This window comes from Sorex araneus, chromosome 1 (genome assembly GCF_027595985.1).
Source record: "Sorex araneus isolate mSorAra2 chromosome 1, mSorAra2.pri, whole genome shotgun sequence".
Taxonomy (NCBI): Eukaryota; Metazoa; Chordata; class Mammalia; order Eulipotyphla; family Soricidae; genus Sorex; species Sorex araneus.
In genome coordinates this window covers 319,231,196-319,254,560 of record NC_073302.1, presented here as the reverse complement: position 1 = coordinate 319,254,560, position 23,365 = coordinate 319,231,196, and the positions used below count along the sequence as shown (strand labels likewise).

General features: G+C 36.8%; 1 protein-coding gene across 34 annotated transcripts in view; it reads left to right on the top strand.

The window, feature by feature from the left end:
• Nucleotides 1-20,481, top strand: part of SORBS2 (sorbin and SH3 domain containing 2) — a 345,528-nt gene extending 325,047 nt beyond the window's left edge. For 17 of the 34 annotated variants that reach the window (XM_055123808.1, XM_055123803.1, XM_055123809.1 and 14 more), the window contains 3 exons: nt 12,688-12,737; nt 16,637-16,743; nt 18,363-20,481. In XM_055123808.1, the coding sequence (XP_054979783.1) occupies nt 12,688-12,737; nt 16,637-16,743; nt 18,363-18,424 (219 nt within the window). In that variant the 3' untranslated portion in view covers nt 18,425-20,481. Of the gene's footprint in view, nt 1-2,443; nt 3,218-4,011; nt 4,207-11,957; nt 12,048-12,687; nt 12,738-16,636; nt 16,744-18,362 lie in introns of all 34 variants that reach the window. The other 17 variants (XM_055123778.1, XM_055123792.1, XM_055123791.1 and 14 more) reach the window with 2 other exon arrangements.
• The last annotated feature ends 2,884 nt before the right edge of the window (nt 20,482-23,365 follow it).

Sequence of the window (23,365 nt, the reverse complement as noted above, 5' to 3'; positions counted from 1 at the left end):
ATAACTCATTGAATCACTCTGATACAAATAATGTTTCTAAATATATGATTTTTATTTTAGGGAGTTTCTAATGAATTTAATATTGTGTCACATATTTCAATTTTTCATGTAGTAGAATACAGTTTAAATGCTTTCAGAAGATAATTATATTATTTTTTAAATTTTGGCATATTTCTGTAATATACATATCTTGGGATACTTAATTAACTTTCGAAGCAAGTTCTTTATAAAGCTAAGCACTATGGACCTGTTAATATGTATAAATATATATAGTTGAGTATGATAGTCTAGTATACTATAAAATACTATAAAAATAACAATAATGGAATTTAAGTATCTTACATTTTTTCCACATAATATTCATATCTATGAAAGTAAAAATTGAAATTAATCTTTAATCATTATATTTTTCAACAACTTTTCAGAAATCTATGACTGTATATTTTAATGTACAGTGAAAAAAAAACCTAGGCCAATGAGCAGTCTTCTCTGGACAAGTTATTTCTGTCTTGTTAAATAAAATAAGCTTATATGGGATGTGGTAAGAGTGTCTTCCTAGGGGCTGGAGTGATAGCACAGCGGGTAAGGCATTTGCCTTATATGCGGCAGACCCAGGTTCGATTCCCAGCATTCCATATGGTCACTTGAGCACCTCCAGGAGTAATTCCTGAGTGCATGAGCCAGGAATAACCCCTGTACATCACCAGGTGCCACCCAAAAAAAAAACCAGCAAAAAAATAAAAAGAGTGTCTGTCTACCCAGTAACCAACCAAATGTAAAGTATGTCAGATGCTAGGCAGCATCTGAACTTCTACTGGAATGCTCACTTGAGTTTGGAAATAATTTGCCTCATTTATATAACCCCTTAATGATACAACATAATATTTCCTTTTTAAAAGGCAATATAAACTCTATAAACAACCCAATTTCATGATCATACACAGGAGCCCAAAGCTGGTGGAGAACGCACTGTGTACTGAGATGCTGACTAAGGTCATGGACCAGAAATGCTGAGGGCATGAGTGAGGCTCATCTTAATCCACTAGAAAGCATATCTCGAAAATCTGTCTTGACCTTTTTCCTTTTCAAACCAAAGTCACCTACTTGGAAAGCAATAAATTAAAATGCCACCTACCAGGTTCTCTTAAGGCCCACACACATATGTCATGAGACTTTATTCCTAACGAAGAGCAAGAGATAAATGTAGTAGAATTTGTTTAAATGCATTAGAAAGATGATTAATTTCTAATTAAGTTAGTAATAGTCCTTCTATGTTTGTTTGTTTGTTTGGGGGTCATATCTGAAGATGCTCGGGGGTTATTTCTGGCTCCGCACTCAGAAATTACTTCTGGAGGTGCTCAGGGGACCATATGGTATACTTCGGATTGAATCCAAGTCAGCCGCGTGCAAGGCAAATTGTCTTACTCACTCTACTATTGCTCTGGCCCAGTATCAAAATCACATAAAGTTGTCTTATTCAACATATTCAAAATGTAGAAAAAATATTCAGATATAATTTTATATTTACTTTAGGAAATATATAAAATATATATTTATATATAAAATATATAATAAATATTATATATAAATATATATAAATATTATATATATTATATATAAAATATATAATATATATAAAATGCTTCATAAGTCGAACATCTCAATATTCACATAAAATGTTAGGCTTTTGAGAGAAAATGGGAATCCTATCAGGAGTGTGAGGCCATTAATAGGCTTTGTTTCCATGTAAACTTTTACTTTGGGGTGTGTGTGTGTGTTTGTGTGTAAGTGTGTGTGTGTGTGTTGATAGTCTTTATTTGGCAAGGACTGGGGGCCACACTCAGACATTACTTCTTTAATGGGAATTAAATGGGTTAGGTCAGCCACAGGCAAGGCAAGAGCTTTAATCCTGTACTGCCTCTCTGGCCCTGATACTTCTTTTAATTTTAAAGTGGTAGTTATGTAACTTCAGTTTTTATAATTTTTTTCTCAAAAAATTATCTATAAATGTTTGTGTATAATGGTATAAAAATATTGTATGCTATTTATTATAGTTACTTTGAAAACATACATAAACACAAATAGATTTTGTCTTATGTTCATTAACATTATGCACTAACTCATCAGAAAACTCAGTTTAAAGCAAGTTATCTATTAAATATTTTTAAGTTTGTGCTTGGTCTTAAAATCTTTATGACAGTTTTATCTGACATTTGACACTGAAGCTCCTTTCAAATACAGTTTCATTTTTTGGATAGATTTCTTGTAACATAGTAATGATATGTTTAGATTCCTCAAAATGTCTTCCTACCTAAGCCATAAAAATAAAATCTTTATATTCATGATCATACTTTTTCTACCTTCCTCTGTCTCTGTGTTCTGATTCATTCTTATGTTCTTGGCTTTTTCTTTCTTGACTTCATAATTCCTGTTCATTTCTAAGTTGGCTTCCAGTGAACCAGTCCCTCTTCTCTTGCACAAAGCTTCATCTGACCCCCATAAAGGAGCCCTCCAGGAAATCGTCCAGGGTCAGCGATCCCTGACATCCAAGTATCTGCCAGCAATCCCGTTGGCCCCAATTCTACCGCATTTTCTGGACAACTTCTTGGATGAACTAGAGCAGTTTAAAGCTTTAACCTTATCATCTGACCAAACTGACCCAAATATCCTAGAAGACATCGCCCTTGAAATTAAAGAGGAGCCCTCTGTTCTCCTCCCATTGCCTCCAGCTTCTGTGCCTGCTGGATCATCTTCCTCTCTGCTGCCTTTTCCCCACTCTGGTGAGACCTCAGTTGCATCCCATTCTGAGGTAACACCCTGGCTGACTCTCATGAACACAACTCGAGATGAGCTTTCAGATTTGATCAAAATGAGAAGGGGCATTGGAGACCCTATAAAGTCATATGATGTACTTGGTGATAAGTTTGTAACCTCTATACCTCCAAATGTGGGTTCCTTACCCCAAACTTTACCTGTCATTGGAGAGGAAGATGAAGAAGTCTTTGAGGGGGTGATATCAGGCATCCAAAGATGGCAAGAATCGCAACAACCAGATGACCTTTGGGGTAGCCGTGATGACACAACCGTGGCATCAAGTCTGCACATTGAAGAAGAGGAAGAGGAGAGAAAATTTGATGACTTTAAATCTCTGGTAGCCACCCCCACAAATGCTAGGATCCCTAAGGAAGAGAGAAATGCCACACAAACCAGTAATGAGGTATTTTTGTTCTGCCAAATTGCTAAAGAACTAACCAGTCATCCTACACTTAGCTCATACAATCTTATTAATAAACAACAATGCTGATGTTGCCTTAGAAGCTTTCTTATAAGAAACACAAGCACTAGGGGCATACAAAAATTCAGTAAGATGATGTAAATATATGATATAATTCCTTTATTTATTTATGACTATCAATATAAATATTTAATCTTGGTAATGTAAAGTGTTTTGAATTTCCCAGTGTTAATAATGACAGAGAAGTTGAGCTCTCACTGGGTGTCAGTATTATTGAGAATGTTGCATCTTGACTTTTCAAAAGCCCGTAGAATAGTTTACATTATCCTCACTTTAGAAAAGAGGAATAATTTGATTCCAGGATGAGCCTCCCTATATTTGTAACAAACTGTTTCTGAACTGTGATCTACTTTACAAGCAAGTTACAAAGAATCACTGCAGCACTTAGATAATTTGAACATTCACATTTAGAATGAGCCATCACTTCAGGGTATTTAAAATTATAGAACATAAGTGTTTTTATTTTGACTGCTCACTTCAGAAATATCAAACTAATCACAGCCACTGGGAATTCTGAATCCAGTTTAAAAGAAAACATGTGTGCTTTTAAAGCAAAAATCTGTTACAAGAAGTGCCAGGGTCACATCCCTAGGTATTTAGTAATTTTGAAATTATTTTAATGGGGTGGGGGTGTTTCTGAAAACCAGATAGCCTCATTCAGAATACAAATATGACCACATCTTGTCTTTTATTTGTTATCTTCTTCACCATTTAAGCTGCCTTCCTTTTCTTCTGGAGATCGAACATCTACAGCTTTGCCCAGCCGTCTGCTCTGCTCCCCTCCCTTTCATTCACCCTTGGCTTCTGTCTCTGACCTGGTCTCTGCATTTCCTCAGTCTGTCCAGCCCTATTCACCACCTCTCCTCCCTAAACACTCTTATCAGCAGGAAATAAGCTCACCTAAGTTAAAGGTAACTGCATCTTGAGTGTGGTCGTTTGATTGCATGTTTTTCAGTGAACTCTACTGACTAGATGTATGCTTTACATTTGTGTCCTCTTACAAGATCTGAAAAGTTATGTAACTACTAGGTGTTCATTTTTAACATCATTGGCATGGCCTCTATCCAAAAATTAGGAAGACCGGACACACAGCAGCTAAAGTCAGAATAAGGACAAAAATTAAACTAAAATCTATAGAAGATTTAAAAGTCAACGTTAGAGTTTTTATTTCAGAAGTGAGGGAGCTTACACATGGGGCTCAGGTGTCTGGGGAGTCATTCAAGCTGATTCTCTACCAAAAGGGCAGGTGTCTCAATGCCAGGCCCTGGGATGCTAGAGACCACGGAGATCACTCCAGTGGTGCTTGAAGGCCACCAGGCCCACACCCAGTGGTGCTTAGGTAACGTCCAGGGCTATACCTGATGAAGCTTTGGAGGCCACACGGTGCCAGGGATCAAACTAGGTTTGGGCCTGTTCTACCTCCAAGCCCTAACACTGGTTTGTGTTAACTTAACTAGGATTGGGCCTGTTCTACCTCCACAGCCCTAACACCGGTTTGTGTTAACTTAAGGGTGAACAGGAGAACCATGTCATTCAAAGGTGTCCTTCTGTGTCTTTCATTCTGGGACTTCTGAGTGGGCTCATTATCTCCCACAGTCTCTACCTATCAGCAGATTCAGCAGCGCCTGAGAGTATTGACTGTTAAGAATCCTATTTTTCCATAAAACTGGTACATGAATGAGGAATCAGGAATGGTGCATTACAAGAGAAGTTTTTTATTTTGGCTTTCGGAGTCCTATCAGGTGATGCTTAGGGGCAGTGCCTGACTCTGGTCAGAGGTCATTCCCTGTAATGCTCGAGGGACCGTGCTGTTCTAGAGACAGAGCCCTGGCTTCCTGCATGCAAAGCATGTGCTCAACCTTTGAGATACCTCTCTGGCACCCAAGATTGCAGTGAGAGCTTTATTTTTAAAAGAAAGTTTTTTATTGCATTTCTTTAAAATGGACTGGAGCTATAGCACAGCAGGTAGGGCATTTGCCTTGCATGTGGCCAACCTGGGTTCGATTCCTCCATCCCTCTCGAGAGCCCAGCAAGCTACCGAAAGCATCCCACTCGCATGGCAGAGCCTAGCAACCTACCCATGGCGTATTCAATATGCCAAAAACAGTAACAACAAGTCTCACAATGGAGACATTCGTTACTGATGCCCGCTTATGCAAGCACATCGATGAACAACCGGGATGACAGTGCTATAGTGCTTATAAGAAAATCACATATTTCAGCTCCATAAGGAAATCTCGCTCCAAAGCAATCCCATTAGAACATGATGTCCCAGTTTCCAACATGAAATTAGACCCTGATTCTTTTAAGATATAAAAATGATCTTTCCAGCTGTTCAGCATATCATTCCAACAGTTAACTTTTTTCTCAAAAACACCTGATATTTATAAGACTTCCATGCTAGTTGAGTAGGGGTGTCTACATGGCCAGGCTGCCCAAAATAAGTACAGCTTAAACAAAGTGGAAATGTCTTCATCTGATGCATTAACTAATGTAGAGCTTCCAGGGATGAAAGAGTGCCTCTAGCAAGCAAAGAATTGAGGAGACTACTTTATTTTGCCACATCACCACTCAAAAGAGATGACTACTTTGTTATCCAACGTGACTGTATCAACTCCAGCAGCCCTTCCCTTACCTGACAGGAATGAGTAAAGAGGAAGGAGGCATATATATGCCTTCCTCCATGAAGCCTGTATTCCAGAAAGTGCAGCCTTCCTGTCCATCAGAACTCATCATCTGAGCACATAGTGATACAAAGAAAACTAGGAAACGTAGACTTTCTTCAGAATTACCACATGCTTTCCTAACATCGGGCTTTTATTATTGAGAACGCATGAGAGTAGATAGGTAGGACATCAGACGATCTAATTCTGGAACAAAATTATCTTATGTATTTTATTCTCAGAGCCTAGAGGCTTGAAGTCAGTCATTACTCTATTAAGACAATTTTCCTAGATGAGGTTAAGAAGACAGTATGCTTTTACTGAAAAGACTTTCCCTTCTACTCAAGTTCTAATAAGCCAGATCAAATGTCATAGAGGATATTGTTAAATCTTGTCTGCTATTGCGCTATAATTGAAAGAAAATAAAACATGCTCTCACACTCTCTCAAGAATATTAGTTTATTCAGTGTCATATTAAAATTTTGACTTTGCAAGAATGCCAAAGAAAATAGTCACAAGGTGCCTGGAGTTAGGGTTAATAATCAATATTTAAATACGTATCACAATTTCCACCAGAAAAAATTACACTTTTTCTTGTTTTTTTTATTTGAAAATTTGCCTCTGACAAATGTTTGACACTTTCTTTGAAATTTGATGAATATTAAGCAACTTTACCCCATTTCATTTTTTGTCTCTTCAAATACACATAAAACAAACCTGTCACTTCCCAGGGTGACTTGAACCCATTTGTTAAGCGTTCTGCTAATGAGGAAAAATGCCTTGTGTGTGCTCTTAGTCTATCTACATTGCATTCAAGCATCTTCTCAATGCAAATTCCCACTGTAAATAGTTCTCTGCTGTGCCTGTGACTTCCGGTATGCCTGTGACTTTCGGTCTAAGAGCAGCAAGTGATGCTTATGGTGTGAAAACTATGGAACACCCAGAAGAAATGTCTGCAGACTAACCCTTCTGCTCTGCTATTACTCGAGAGTTTAGCATGCTGCGTGTGCATGGAAAAATCAAACAAAAGAAAAGTACCTCCGGAAAGCTGTACAATGAAGACAAGAACTAACAAACTTCTTATGGCTTTTCCAGGCTGATTTTAAAAGTGAAATATTTGTCCTGAGTAAACCTCCACGTAGCCCAGTGATGACTAGGAAACCCTGCAGCTCACCTGTCAGAGGTCTCAGCAGTTCTCACAGGGTAGGGTCAGAATGCCCTGACTTCCCTCTCGGTCGGCGGCTCTTCCTTAGTTGTCCTCGTCATGCTTTGCCAGTCAAATAAGACTTGAGATACTCTTGAGATGAAATGACCAATAGATGGAAGCTATGAAATTGGATCAAGACAAAAACCTTTATTCTGTCTTTTGTGTGATACACTTCCCTTTAATGTGTGGGTGTGTGTTGTGTGTGTAAGTTTTCCAACATGCAGTGAGACATCACCAAAAATCTCCACTATGCATCAAAGGGTGTAGTATATGTTGTTTTCTACATCTGCCTTATGCTTCTATGCAAGTGGTCTCTGTAAGTCACTTCTTTTCTTTACAGTCGTTTTTATGCACAGAATATTTTCAATCATATTCTGGATTCACAGACTTCTGGTAATGTTTGTATTATTCAGTGCTTTTAAATTTTTAAAAAATCCATAACCCTTACAGTAAAATATCTTATTCCTCAGGAGGTATATGCTCCTTTCACTCTATGACCCTTTTGCACCCAACTCGAATGCACTGGCCTCAAAATAGCAATAATCCTCATAAAAGTTACCAATGAAATTGTTCTTTTAACTAGTGGTTTAGCATCAACATCACTTTAACTGAATAGATTACTAGATAACTGAATAGATTCTAAATAGTATTATAAATATTGAAGCAGGAAGATAAGAAGTTTGGAAATTTTTATCTTCTTTAACTATTTCTACTGTGATGTATCTTATTTTAACCTCGAAGTGTTTGTTATATGAGTTTTAAAGGACTTCAATGCAAAGATTTATTTTTCTGCTCTTTAAAATGTAGATATTTCCCATTTAGATATGTTTATGCCATTTTTGTGCTTTTGTTTTGTATAGGAAGACTTTGCTTGTGAGACATATTTGTGTTGCCATAAAAGAAAAGTTTTGACCTAGAAGAGACTCTTAGACACCATGTAAGAGTCCTTCCAAGTCAAAAAAAGAAGAAATATTTTTCTATCACTAATGTAACCCATCTGTAAATTGCCCCTGAATTGATTAGATGGCATAGCTTGGTAACTTTTAGTTTTCTCTTTTCCAGTTTCTTATATGATATATTTGCACATTATATATTTGCATGTCAGACACTGGCCTATATTATTTTACTTATGCAGATTTGTATTTCACCTTTACACTTTAAGAAAGGAAAGTAAGACTATATCAACATAATAATATAATTTAGATAATTTCATTTAATTATTGTTGCCAAGTATCACAGCTAAGATTTATGGGGGTGAATTACTTAAAAAGTGAAGACTGTGGGTCATTGTAAGGTCCATGTTATGTGTGTATGAGGCACTGGGTTAGATTCCTCCCCCATCTCCCTTTCAAGAACTCTGGGGCTCTAGAAGTCATCTTAAATTCAAATTTAAGATGAGTCTTTGTGAATATCACATAAGTATTTTGCTCTTTATTTATCACAAAACTGCAATGAAGTTATGAGTACTAAAACTGCCTGAGCAAATAGTTAAAATAGAAATAGACGTGAGCCAAAAATAATGGTGCCTAAAGAGGAATCCTTTATCCAGACTTCAAAACATGGCAATAAAAGAACATCATCAGGAAGACAGATGGCTATCTCTTCTACATCACTCTGTAGTCTTTAAAATAGCTTTCAAAATTAATCAAAGCTGCAAGAACAAGCTTGTTGGGACAAAACTGACCAAAGGCATTGAATTTGTAGCATGTTACTCCTCCTTCTTACCATTAGATGGCGATAGAGTGAAGATATCATACAGATCTTTTCCCTTACAAGTGCAGGTTAGCACAGCTGGTAAGGCGTTTTTGCCTTGCATGTGGCCGACCCGGGTTCGATTCCTCCATCCCTCTCGGAGAGTCCAGAAAGCTATCGAAAATATCCTTGCCCGCGCGCCAGAACTTGGCAAGCTACCCATGGTGTATTTGATATGCCAAAAACAGTAACAACAAGTCTCACAATGGAGACGTTACTGGTGCCCGCTCAAGAAAATCGATGACAGGATGACAGTGCTACAGTGACAGTTATTTGATTAAAGAACTGTGACTTGCAAAGTTATTGATCACTGGGTTTTAGGCACACAACATTTCAACACCAATCCCACCACCAGTGTCAGTTTCCCTCCCCCAATGTTCCCATGAGCCATGCCACCTTCAACAGGCACATTTCAAATTTCTCTGGTTGTAGTTCAGATCTCATGCTCTCGTTGTTACTGAATCTTTGCTTTGGATTTACAGCTATACCACTAAGGGAGCCACGTTTTTCTACACTAGACTAATTTTCAAAATTGTCAAATTGTTAAAATGATTTATGAGTTGCTTAAATAAAGAAATTAAACTAATAGACTTATACTGACAATAGATAAAATATGTTGTATTGACCTTAAAAGTATCCATTATAGTAATGAACCACCTTTTTTTCCCTAAATTGTATTTACATTTAAATACAGAGGCACAATTCTATTTTTATCAAGCACTGGGTAGTACCGCCCTTAGCACTGTAGTCCCGTTGTTCATAAATTTGCTCAAGCGAGCACTTGTAACATCTCCATTGTGAGACTTGTTGTTACTGTTTTGGGCATAGCGAATGCACCACGGGTAGCTTGCCAGGCTCTGCCGTGCGGGCGGGACACTCTCAGTAGCTTGCCGGCTCTCAGAGAGAGACAGAGGAATAGAACCGGGTTGGCCGCGTGCAAGGCAAATGCCCTACCTGCTGTGCTATCGCTTCAGTCCAAGCACTGGGTATCACAATATAAAAGGAAAACTTTTAATGGACTTTAAGACTTTAGAATGATTTAAACATGCAAAAATAGGCGCTTTGTTTTTAGAACACAGTGAAGTAATATCCTATAAACTATCTTTTCCTAAAACAACAAATAGTTTTCTCCTATTTATAACTGTTATTTACTTGACCTCATACTATGATCTTCTGTGAAAGAATAGTGGCTGTTTTGTCACGTGACTGGAAATACAGTTGTTAAGGTTTTTGTTTAGGTTTGGTTTTTGGTTTGGGGCTATACCTGGCAGTGCTCAGGGCTTACTCTTGGCTCCGTGCTCAGGCCATGTTGAAGGTAGATGCCCTACTCATTGTACTATTGCTCCAGCCCCAGCCCCAGTATTTAAGATTGGGGCTTAATTCTTATAACAATAAGATTTATAACAATATAACAATATTTTAAGTAATTAATTTATATGGGTATTTTCAAGATCATGTGACTTGATATGTTATTCTATAAATTTTACCTTTGGAACTTGTTCTAAGAAATAGTCATAAAGAAAATAGTTATTTGTGATGGAATGTTTATTCAATTGTTATTTGTTTAGTGAAAAGGGTTGTAACAAGTCTAACTTCAAAAACAAAAAAGAAATGATTAAGAGAACTAATGAGTATTTTTATACATTTATACAAGATAACTAAATATTATCTTTCTAAGATTTAAAATGAAAAAGACTGAAAAAGGCTAAATAATTATCGCAAAATATTAATAGCAATTGATATATACAAATTTTATTTCTGCATAAGTCATACATATATACATGACTGAATGAGAACTTAAAGTGGAATAAAATATAGACTTATAAAGGATTTATATTTCTCTTTTTATTCATTTAAAATGATATAACAATATGTTATATCATTCTCAAAGTACTAAATGACCTTAAAATGACTAGAAAATAGTTTAGTCTTGCTTTTAATTAAGGTACTATGATTGACAATATGCAAATGATGGTTTTATGTATACATCACTCCCTCACCACACCCATCACTGAAATTCCCACATTTCTCTCCACCAAAGTCCTGTAGTCCCTTCTCCTTGAGCACACACACACACACACACACACACACACACACACACACACACACACGCAGATTTAGTTCTATGGACCAAGTCTCCCTTTCCGTTGCCTTTGGCCCTATGTTGCTGCATTACCGTGTATCTTTAGATCCCACATATGAGGGAGCGAAAGAGTACTATGTGTGAGAGCATTTCTTTTCTTCTGTTAGCCATTCTTAAAAAACTATTTTTGTAAGTTTAATGATAATTGGTAGATATTTTATATTGATTTATGAATGTTATATAATCTTCAATCATACATATCAAATACTTTCATCTACTTTTTAGTCTTAAATTTATGTCTTCTATGCCCAGGTTATTGAGTGAAATTTCTAAGAAAAATATGAGTGATTATAAGAAATGCATTCAAAACTTAACATTTTAGTAATGTAGGTAGTCTTCTAATGCTAGATATACAGCTTGAATGGAAAAGGAATGGATAAACAATTTATAATTTTGATTCTAGATTCACAGCTTGGATGAGAGAGGAATAGATAAAGCTTTTGGAACTTTTAAATCTCCGTACATTGTCAATATGGAGATTAAAAGAACCCCACATTTCCCCATCTAATATTGGCCCAATGAAGATTCTGTGGGTAATTTGCTAGGGAAAATATTCAGGCTGTAAGCAATTCTTCAGTGACTCTGGAATCCAAAAGTTAGCCCTGATGTCCCAGGACGAGGATCTAATCAAAGAGTTACTTTTATGATTACCATGCAAATTTTTGGTTATTTCATTTCACCATGGAGCCATCCTTTAGAAAAGAATGCTTTTGAAATGTGCTGTGAAATAATGGTAATGCTTTTTTCCCCCTTGACATTAACATTTAGGTGGTGAACATAAACTACATTGAGTTCACATATTCAACAAACTTATTAACTTTCTTTCATTGCAATATTTATAAGGCTATGTGGAATGCTAAGGCTTGTCATTTCCAATATTATAAGTATCTATTACAGATACTGATCTTGATGCTTAGTTTAAAAAGAAAAGAAACTCTTTTGAGAGTTCAGTGCACTGGAAATTTCTACCAATATTTCTCTACTAAGGTAAAATGTTACATGTTACCTGGATATTGTTTGTTTTATCCTATTTGAAGTTCTCTGTTTTATCATTTTTTAAAATGCATGTGCTTCTTCACATTGAGAACAGAGAATGTGAGTTCAAATGTAGCATGGGATGCCTGCCTATTGACTGATACTTTCATCTGTACTGTATGTGAAAATGTTGTCCATGAAGGAAAAGTATATAAGAATGAATGCAGAGACTTTGCTGTTAGACTAAATGTGGCTTATTTCCTGCGTGTTTGAGAAAACGCTGAAGAACAGGGTTGTATAAAGGTGTCCATCCTTCCCATTCGAGTGATTTGGTGTCTACGTTTTTGCCATATTCCTGAACTTTGAAAAATCAATGGGACTAAACTATGACTTTCCCCTAAAGTTTGAGCAGTCTAGCTTTTAGAGGCATTCAAAATATTTGAAACCTCAATGGTTTTTATTTAACTTAAAATACCCTCCAAATATTTTAATAGTGAATTCTGTAGAAACCATTTCTTTGTGTTTCCTTTCCTCTTGGTTTTTTACAACAGGAAATATTAAATGTCAAGAAAAGTACCATGCCATTACCCAAGTTATCTTTTAATTAGTACCAGTTTAAGCATTGATTACATTGAAAATCATTTCATTTCAGCCACAGCGTCCTGTGTTTACTCATGAAAACATTCAAGGTGGGGGGGAACCGTAAGTATTCTTCTTATCTTCTAAATACAAAGACTAACCTTGACCCGCTTAGCTTTTAAAATGAACAACTAATTAACCCAAACAGGCTGGTGAGATTTTGCAAGTGAAAGAGATCAGAGTAACTAACATTAGATCTCAAAAAATATATATATTTTTAATTGTATTTGTCTCCATCTTTTGTAGTAGAGAGCAGAAATTATTATCTAAAAAAAAACACTTTGATCTTATTGAGAAAGAACCTGGATTTACAAAGAAGAAAGACTATAAGGCCACAGAGATTCCAAAGACATATATATATATATATATATATATATATATATTTCTCCCTTTTACTTCTCAAGTAGCTCTATATAAACTATTGCCTTGTAGGCACAGAAAATGTTCTAGTGCTGTTTTTCAAATATTTGGAGTCTAGGACGTGTAAAAGTGAAACCAAAGTGATAAGCTAGTGCATGATATTTACCACCACAACCCCCGGAAAATGACCTTTGGCACTTCCAAATTCCTTTCTTTTCTGACAGAATCCAATCAGCCTGAGGTTATCAGACTTAAGGTCTTCAAGATTCTCCTTCCTGTGTGTATCTTTCTTCTCCATTTTGCTTCTAAGAGATGGTATTTGCTTGCTGTTGGCTTCCATGTATTCTGCAAATCAGGCAGCTAGACCCCTGGACAGGAGCATGCATATGCTTAAATTGTGCCCAGCCCACCTGAGTACACGCAGTGAGTCTCCCTCCAGCTCTGCTCACTCTGGCTTGGCCAGCTTGCTGCTCCTGTCTACATCACCATCAGTTCCCTTCCCGCTACTCACAGACATGGCACTAAGCTAAAAACATGCTCCTCAAAAGCCATCTTTCCCCTAAGACTCTATTACTGCCTGAAGGACCTTGTGCAGGAAAATCTTGTGTCATAAGAACAGTTTGAGAGGAAAAATATGTTTAAATCATATTTAATTGGCTAATCTTTCCATATGACTTGTAATGATAAAGTTGGGGGTTTATTTACTTAGTTATACAAATGGTGATAAGATCACACTGTTAAAAAAAAATTAATTCCAGACCTGGAGATTTATTGCATTACCAACACATACTCCTCAGCGACTTTTAAGGAATTTATTAATCAAAAGGTATGTCACATTGTTTTTTGTAATATGGAGATAATATTTCCAATTGTGTTCACTTGGGTGTTTATGAAACCACAGAGGTGAGAGAAGGTGCATTTATCAAAATCTTGCTTTGAACATTGTCTCTATTAAATTTTGAACATTTACCTCTATTAAATTTCTGATGATTTCCCCTAGCTAGTGGGATTATGGAGCTATTGCTTAAGCTTTTTACTTTAAAAGTACTTTTTGAGTTAAAACATAAAATGATAGTGTCACCACAATTCAGAACTATGGTAAAATCGAGAAACTGGTGCAAGTTATAGAAAGAACTTCTATAGTTTGGCCATGCATTCTCTGTGGAAAAGAAACGTTTCTTTTGATACATCTTGACCCCACCATTGTCTTTCATCTCACCCACCCATCTTTCAAAACAGCATTTTTTACTAGATAGACTGCATTTCCTGTCGTGCAACACTGGTTTCAAACTAACAGAGGCAGGAGGATTTCCGGGAGGTTTCTCTATATTTTCATGCAACTCCTTCTCTCTCCCCTTTTTATGGTCTAATTAAACCAAAATGGTAAGTAAATTTTGACAGGCACGCTGGCTTTCATCATACCTAAGTGAAGTCGGAGTTCGTGCCAATTTTGTTGCTTTAGCTCTTGGGACCTTGAGATTCTTCAGACAGCTGGAGTTTATGACCTTAAATAGGCCTGTCTCTAAGTGGTTGGAGAAGTGCCTAGACAGGCTGAAGGCTGAAAACTCAGACAATCAGTGCTTTCCCGGGCCGAAGGTGCAAGTGATCTCCATTCAGTTAGCCCAGGACTGTCTCCCTCTAACGCAAGTGGGGAAAAGGAGCTCTGTGGAAGAGAATGTGCCCCCCCTCCCCCAGGACAGACAAATGATACTGCCTCTTCACCTGAGCAGATGCAAAATCAAATCCTTAAGGCAAACATAAAACTAATTTGACAACTCCAATCAGGACTTATTGAATGCAAATTAAGTAAGGCTTTGCATTCAGTACAGGGGGGGTTGGGCTTGTTCTGTGTTTTTGCCAAGTCTTTGTGATTCTGGTTTTGTTTTTAAGCACTCCCCCACAACCACAATCCTTGCTCAACAAAGCAACCTGAAGAGCTGTAAACTTTGACTAGGAGAACAAAATATCTGCAAGGAAAAAGATTCTGAGGCTGGAGTTTCAGGCTGTTATCAAACCAGGAAAGATATCTTCTAGGAACAACATCTTACCATCTCTTACCCAAACCCCCATCCTCCCCAAATCACCTTTGTCCAAATCCCCCTATCTGCAAAAGTCCATGGACAGCTAGTGGACCTGTATTCCTGACATGATGTTTGAGTTCAAGTGACAGAATAGTTTTGTAGTACCAAAATTGTACTTTTTCTGATGAAACCAAGTAACTAAAACCAAATCACTTTTTCCTTATGCAGTGCTGAATATTGCTTATTTTCAATATTATCTTAAAAAATTAAATTGCCCAAAATATGGCTTTCATTTTTTTTAATTTTATAATTGGATATTGAAGAAACATTGCATTAGAGCATTAGATATGTTTCACATATGTATCAATGTAAATCAAAGTTATATTCAGTCTATTAGACTGCTTACCATTTAAAGTCCAATTCTCTTAAATACATAGAATTACAAAATGGCTATAAAGAGGAATAGTGATCAAGTTAATAATTTTTTTAAATCCCCTTCACAGTACTGGTAACAGCTTTGTAGGGACATAATGTTTTCACATTAACTATATATAAATTGAGTGCTTCCTGGACTCCTTAGCTGCTACCATTTATGTCTTTACTTTTCAAAATGCCAGTCCATGTTAACAGGCATTAAAACACATGTTGTTTCATTACCATGTAATAAAAGACTGTTTTATTCAAAGCCTGAATATATTACTAACCAATGTCACCATCACACTGATTAATTCAGGCAAGGAAAAGAATTCAAGCAAGGAAAGAAAGTAATAGATTTCTATAATTATTTTTATATAAAATTATTTCAAGGGAAACTGAAATTTTGTATCAAACACATCTTTTCTTAGTCCTCCTTTAAAAAATAATTATGTCCCTGCTCTGCTGGTTGACATTGGCATAGTGTTTGCTGATCATACAATACATACATTTGACTCCAGAGGTGACGTACATTAGATTTTTTAACTCCAAATCTTTAAAGCATGAATTCATACTATAAAACTTAGTTGCTTTAAAGGTGTCCTTTTGTGGAAAATAAATACATAAATAAATAAAACCTCTTTCATGGTAATTTTCTCTGATTTAGAAGACATATGTCCAAGCTATTTTATGCATCTTAATTTAAAATCATTCAAAATTCAATTTGCAAGTTACAATTATTTTGCTTTTATTATTGTTAGCTAAAAATGTAATTCTTGACTTTATATAGTGAATAATATTATTTCTTTTATATTCTTGCTATTTATTATTTACTATCTCAATTAGAGTCATCTGTAACTGGAAAACTGAAGTGCAAGGCTGACTTATAAAAGTTAATGCTTTTATTCAATTTATGAGTGTTAGATGGAAATTTTTCCATGAATATTTCTCATTCTGAGTTTCAAAATGCTGGTAAGGTGGTCTAAATCCTACAAAAGTCTGAACATTTTTATTTGCTTTACATGCTTATCAAAGACTCATTCTACCTAATTTAATATTGTTAGCAAGGACAGAAATATTAAAAGTGAAGTGAATATTATACTCACACCTCTAACTTCTTCACAGTGTAAAGACTTTTTTTTAATACATCTAATTGCCCTATTTAAGGTTTCAGGCTCTGTATAACTATACTCCTAGAAATGAAGATGAACTGGAACTCAGAGAAAGTGACGTCATTGATGTGATGGAAAAATGTGATGATGGATGGTTTGTAGGTATGTGCATATTTTTTTCAGACTAATTTGACTGTAATTTGCTTGTGTTTGCTCATTTGCATGATTTGATAAGATAATCAAGCTGCCTTTGATTTCATAAAGACTTTGGTCTTTCATACATTAATATACCATGTACAATCTCAAGGCATTTGCACCTTAGATACAGTTTAGTGTGTAGTACTTCAAGTATATATTTGTTCCTTCTAGTTTTACTTCCAATTCAACTGAGAGAAGAAATTTTTTTTAATCAGCACCAACCAGAAAAGACTGGGTTTCAGAACAAAAATAACAAAAATGGCCCTTGGATGAGGAAAGTATTTCTTACTCAGGGACCACTGAATAATATTCAGTGAAAAATATTAATTTGTTAACAGAGAGGATCTATTTTGAGAAGACAAATGAAGTGAGCAATTCACCCACTTACTAGGCTTGTTGCAGATACCTTTCAAGCTCAGTGATTAAACCTTTGCTTTAATTTGAGTAGAGTCATCCCATTCTTACCAGTTAAAAAACAATTTCAATCTTGGCATCTTCAGAGAGTAGGGATTCTCTGTGGACACACACGTAGACAAGGGTATTATATGAGTGCAGAAGGAGAAGAAAGTAAGCAGATTCTTCATTGTTCTGTTCAATGTTATTTCATTATAAATGTTGCTTAAGGAGAAAGCAGGAGACCAGTCTCAGTTGACTCTGAAAGAAAAACTTTATTCCAGGACCTGCTTTGTTTTTTATGATGTTGTCACTTAAAGTCACAGTTTCCAAGAAGCTAAGTTAGTGAGGCCTTACTGCAAAGTCTCAGGAGGATGGAGGAGACAAGAGGAGAATGAGAACACTCTCAGAACTGCCACCAGAGGAGATAGATGAAATTAAAGAACAAAGGCCACATCTGTAGCCATGAGCTTCCACTTCAGTTTAAATTAATGTTACCTATTTATATGAAGAGAAAATAGCTCGCCTACACAAAAGGGAAAAAAAAAATCAGTTGTCAAACCAGGGATCAAGTTCCTGAGCATACACGAGACTCACTGGTCTTCGGGGATCACTTCATTTGTGCAAAAATCTTGTCCATTCTATTTGGGGCTGAATTTTCAAAGGAAAAATGCAGTGCACCAACTTTAAGGAAATTGTTTCAAGGAAATATGTTCTTTGAAATTTAAGGTGACCCCATTGATGATGACTGTGATGCCTAGTGATAGAAATAGTGGCTCATTTCTTTTTTCCCTTTGGTGACTTTGCAAAAGATTTTCTCAATCTTTTGAAGGACTCTGGAAGTGATGTTTTGTCAGTGGACACATGAGCCACTAGATCAGGACAAGTGTCCCAGGCAACATAACATGAGGTGACACCTATATCAGGCCATCCTTGAAAAGAACAGAGTGAGGGAAGAAGCTTAAAAGATAGTAAAGATAACAGGAAACACAAACGATGATCTACTTAGTTTGTCTCGATTAATGCCTTCAAGGGAGTTTTCTTTCTTTGTTTTCCAAAGCCTTGTAGGGTTTCTTAGAGAAGTCTAGTAAATCAAGAATTTTCAGTCCCCCCCCCACCTCGTCCGCCCCCCAGCTAGCTACTGCTATTTCATTGCAGTTACCTTTTTCATTTACTGCTTCTATTTTCAGGCACCTCGAGAAGAACCAAATTCTTTGGTACTTTTCCTGGAAACTATGTCAAGAGGCTATGAATCACTGTCCCTCTATTTATGCCGCATTTCAGCAACACGTCTGCATAAATCTGCCTGAACTATGCCGGCAGGCCCTCTGTTGTCATGCCTTACAGTTTCCAGTAGAAGTTATTCACCATCACCATCTCCACCTGCCTCAGAACCACCAGCTACGTTGCTGCCGCAGCTGCCAGCGGGCGTGCTTCTGAGGAGAAGTGCACGCGCCTGCTTTCTGCTCCCAGCTTGGGAAAGTTGATATGTGGATTCAAAGAAACACGTTATACTTTTTAAAAGAGGTTTTAAAAAAGAAGAAAAAAAGTGTTTAAAAGAGGTTCTGGTCCACTTTGCCAGGGATTCTTTCCTCGGGCAACCAGAAGCCTGTTACTCACTAAATGCTGTGGTTTTCATTTTTATATTCTTAGCGTGGTGGTTACTTTCCTTTCACGAGTTTGCCTACTGTTCTGGTTTACACGATATAGCAACTGTACTTCAGCTATTGTTTGCCTGCACTTAGATGTTGTAATATGCACAGTGATTACAAAATCTAAAGCAAGAGTAGAAAAGTTCATTCGGACGAGTGTGATTTTGTTGATTGAATGTGAGCTTTCAAATAGGAGGAGTCTTTTTCTTTTCTGCGCTTTTTTTTGTACTTTTTAGAAGTGCAAATAGTAAGTGAGTAAGAGCCTTTGGTCATAATCATGAGAATACAAGAAGTTTAGCTAGACTAAAAAAACAAAAACTATTGTGTTGTAAAGTTGCATCGCTATTTTATATTAAAATGTAATAATCAGCATCATGAACAATGAGCTCTTAGTGTGTTATTTATCTGATAAAATTTAAATAAAAGCAGTGTTAGTGAGAGGTGCAAAGATTATCCTAACATAGACACTTGAAAGTATCTGTAAGCAATATTCATAGGTAAGATTTCACTGTGTGTACACATATCCATTTGAGATTGAATAGAACTGGCAATCCAAATGAGATGTTGTACATTTAATGGAAATGTAAAAGAATCCCACATATTATTTTGTAGAAAATAGAGTATTTCAGGAGCATCACAAGTATTAAGGCTGGTTTTAGCAAGGATTACAATCATTACGATTATTTTTACTATAATAATTATTTTTCTTCTCCGGAACTCAGAATCCTGGCTACATTTGAGGACAGGAATATGTTGAGCCTGATTTTCCTGGTGTGTGTAAATATTTCTTTGGGCCTATTTGGCACTTTTTCAAAGCAATGTTAAGTCATTCAGGTTATATTTTCTGACTGGAAGTAGAAACAGAAAATGATGCTGAGGCCTGAAAGATGTGCTGTTTAACAGTGCCTGACTTACACATACTCTGAAAATTAGCTTTGTATTTCTTATGACTTTGCATAAGAACTGTTCCTATTTTGATCTTGAGCACCTTATAGATCTAACTTTTTATGGCATTTCTTCTGTGGACAGTAGCAGTCTTTTCAGAGCCTACATAAACTCTAGAATTTTGTATATATGTTTGCTCTTTTTTGGTACAGACTAGTTGAGAAACACAGAGAAATTTCCTAATTCGGTCTTTAGCCTTCACTTAAACTAAGCTAGAAAGCTGTCAACGGATTATTCTTTGCCTATCCCACAGATATAAGCACGTCTTGATAGTGTGATTCTATAAGATAGAAATATGCAAAAGTTTATGAACTTAAAAGACCTTCAAGCCAAACTAAAATGTACATAAATACTGAATGCAGAGGAATTTCATTAGGAAGAAGATAGGGAAACATCCCTGAGTAGCCTGCCTTGATCACTGTCAAGTTCACAACCAACTTTATATTTAAAAGGCCTTGGGTTTGAAATTAAGTCAACTGCATGCAGCTTTGCTAATAAATGAATAATTATCTCTGATGACATTTATGAGAAAAGACTTCAATATCCGTTGCCTGTCATATTTAAGAAAAATTACTGTTTCTACTCTCTGTATCTTATTTTAAATGAAAAATATTCACACCTGGCTTTCAGGTAATTGACTTTGAATTCTTACAAGCAAAGGTCTTTGTGTTTTTCTTGAATAGACATCTAATAAATTTTGCTTGGAAGTACACTTCGGTTTTCTTTCGGGTTTTGTTTCGTTTTGTTTTGCTTTTGCTTTTTGGGCCACACCCAGAGATGCTCAGGGGTTACTCCTAGTTCTGCACTCAGGAATCACTCCTGGCAGTAGTTTTCTTTCTTGGTATTTATTATTGAGAAAATTCTATGTTTTATCTCAGTTTGTTAGGTAAACTAAGACTATGCATTTGCTATGTGTTATCTCAACCAATAGATGGTGAAAAGACATGTCTGCATCAGCTCACCCAAGTAGTTTTTAAACCCACCACCAAAGTTATCTACTAAATACTTTGTTTTGAAAATGCTCTTTAGCAGCTAAAACGACACTACACAAACTAATTCTTTCTGTGATGAGAGATACTATAGGGGTTAAGACACTCACCTTGAACTGGTCAGCCAAGTTAGATTCCCTGAGCACTGCCAGCAGTGATCCCTGAGCATGCAGCCAGGGGTAAGAACTGAGCACAGTTAGGTGCTTGAACTGGTCAACCTAGTTAGATTCCCCTGAGCACTGCCAGCAGTGATCCCTGAGCACGAAGCCAGGAGTAAGCACTGAGCACAGTTAGGTGTGGCCCAAACCCTCAACACTCCTCTGAAATTACAGCTATTTTTCCAAGGAGAAGCTAATGATGAGAAGTTGTAAGCACTTTCCCCAAGTCAACTCACTTAAATGGTGAGTCCTCATCCTCCAAAGCTTTGTCAACATTGTTTCTGTCTTTTCAGTGTGGTTTGGGTGGAGAGGGGCAGGGGCAGAAGTCACAGCCAGCAATACTCAGAGGTTACTCCTGGCTCTGCACTCGGGAACTGCTCAGGAGACCATCTGGAATGCTGGGGATGGAATCTAGGTCGGCCATGTGCTCAGCCTCACCATTATTACAGCAACAGGTACAATGAACTTCAAATTGTGTTCTGCATTTGGATACAGTTTCTTTCTTTCACACAGATAGTAAAAGTCTAAGCTTTCTCATCTGAATCCTTTCTCATATACCTCAATCCCTTCTGTCTATATTTCCACCTTTTTTCCCCATTTCTGTATTCAGAAATAATGGAGTTTTTCTGTTGGCAATTTAGTGATCAAAAATGTCTTACCCTGTTGCTTCATCTTATATCCACAGTCCACTAAGTTTTACTCTGCATTATCTTTCCATTAATGTCTGTTCCCTCTGTGAAGAACGTGCCCTATTCCATCCCTTTGTTCCTATTTTCTTTCAACTATCCATGGGAGATATAGCTCAGTAGCTCTGAAAATTTGAGATGCTTTTTTGTATACTCTGAGGTTATTTGCCATTGTTCTCTGCAAATGATGAGCACTAAAGAAGTATAAATGAGATTTAGAATTCACGTACATCAAAACCATGCTTTCTTAGATCTGCCCGATAACCATGCTTATCAGCATCTGCCTTACTGCTACTGTAGCTTTTTCAAAGAGTGCTGAAGTTGAGATCCTTAATCTGGTTGCCCAGACTTCTGTCACAGACATCTCAGCATTGCTGTGGTGTCCAGAATAGCGAGAGCCAAGGTTTGAGTCTCTTGTCAGTCTTCCTCATTGTGGATGACAAGATTCTGGATGGTGTTTTGCTTTTTTTCTTCTTCTTCACAATGGTTTGACACTAAGCAACCTATTTCACTTGGTTTTATGACTACTCATGCTCATTATTCACAACTAAAAATAATGTTTCACTTATGTTGTTGAAGCTTCCCCCACCACCACCACCACCATTTTATTTAAACACTGGCTTACAAAGTTATTCGCAATGATTTGTTACAGGCATTCAGTATTCCAACACCAATCCCACCACCACTGTCACCTTCCCTCCACCACTGTCTCCATTTTCCCAACTACCCCTCAAGCCTGCCCCTGTATCAGACTTACAAAAATTTATTTCATTGCCTATTACTACTAAATGGCAAATGGAATGATCAAAACTATACTTCTGTAGAAGAAAATTTGTGAAAATTATTGTATCTCACCATGGGGACATTAAGTCCTTATCTGGGGGTTCTAAACTATTTTTGCGAGTTAGCCTTCTATGTTAATGTTTTTATTGGTCAACATTGGTTGACTTCTGCATTATTTTCCCATCCAATCTGGTATACTACAGCTTGAGAAGTTAAGTGTTGTAGATTTTGAAGGCATTGCTCCAGAACATTCTGAAGCCTTTTCTTAGTTGATTAAAAACATTCTGAAGCCTTTACTTAGTTGGTGAAATAGGACTCATTGTTGTGGCTCAATATAACAAAGCCAGCAATATACTATCTCTACACTACACCTTGATCTGTTGGGAACTCATATCTGGACACCAATAGGCCATCCAGGTTAGCAGCAATGTAACTTCTAAAATTTTATGTTGAATTTAGTGCCTGCTTCAGAAGGTCAAGTCCATTTCTTGGAAACAGCAAGGACCTGTTTGAGTAACTATTCATAATCAACCACTACATGATCTCTCTTGACTGGTGACCAACTTTTCTGATCTAATCATTTCTTTCTACCATTTTTTAGAGTATAGCCACAAAGGAAAAAATTCCCTTTTTAAAAATTTTTTATTAGTGGATCACCATGAGGTACAGTTACAGACTTACACACTTTCATGCTTGTGTTTCATTCATACAATAGTCAAGTGCCCATCCTTCCACCAGTGCCCATTTTCCACCACCAATGGTCCCAGTATCCCTCCCTCCACCCCCACCCTCACCTTGTTCCCTCCACCCCACCCCCACTCTGTGGCAGGGCATTCCCTTTTGTTCTCACTCTCTCCTTTTGGGTGTTGTGGTTTGCAATAAAGGTATTAAGTGGCCATCATGTTTGGTCTATAGTCTACTTTCAGCCCTCATCTCCCATCCCAAGTGGGCCCTCCTAGCACCCTTTACTTGGTGTTCCC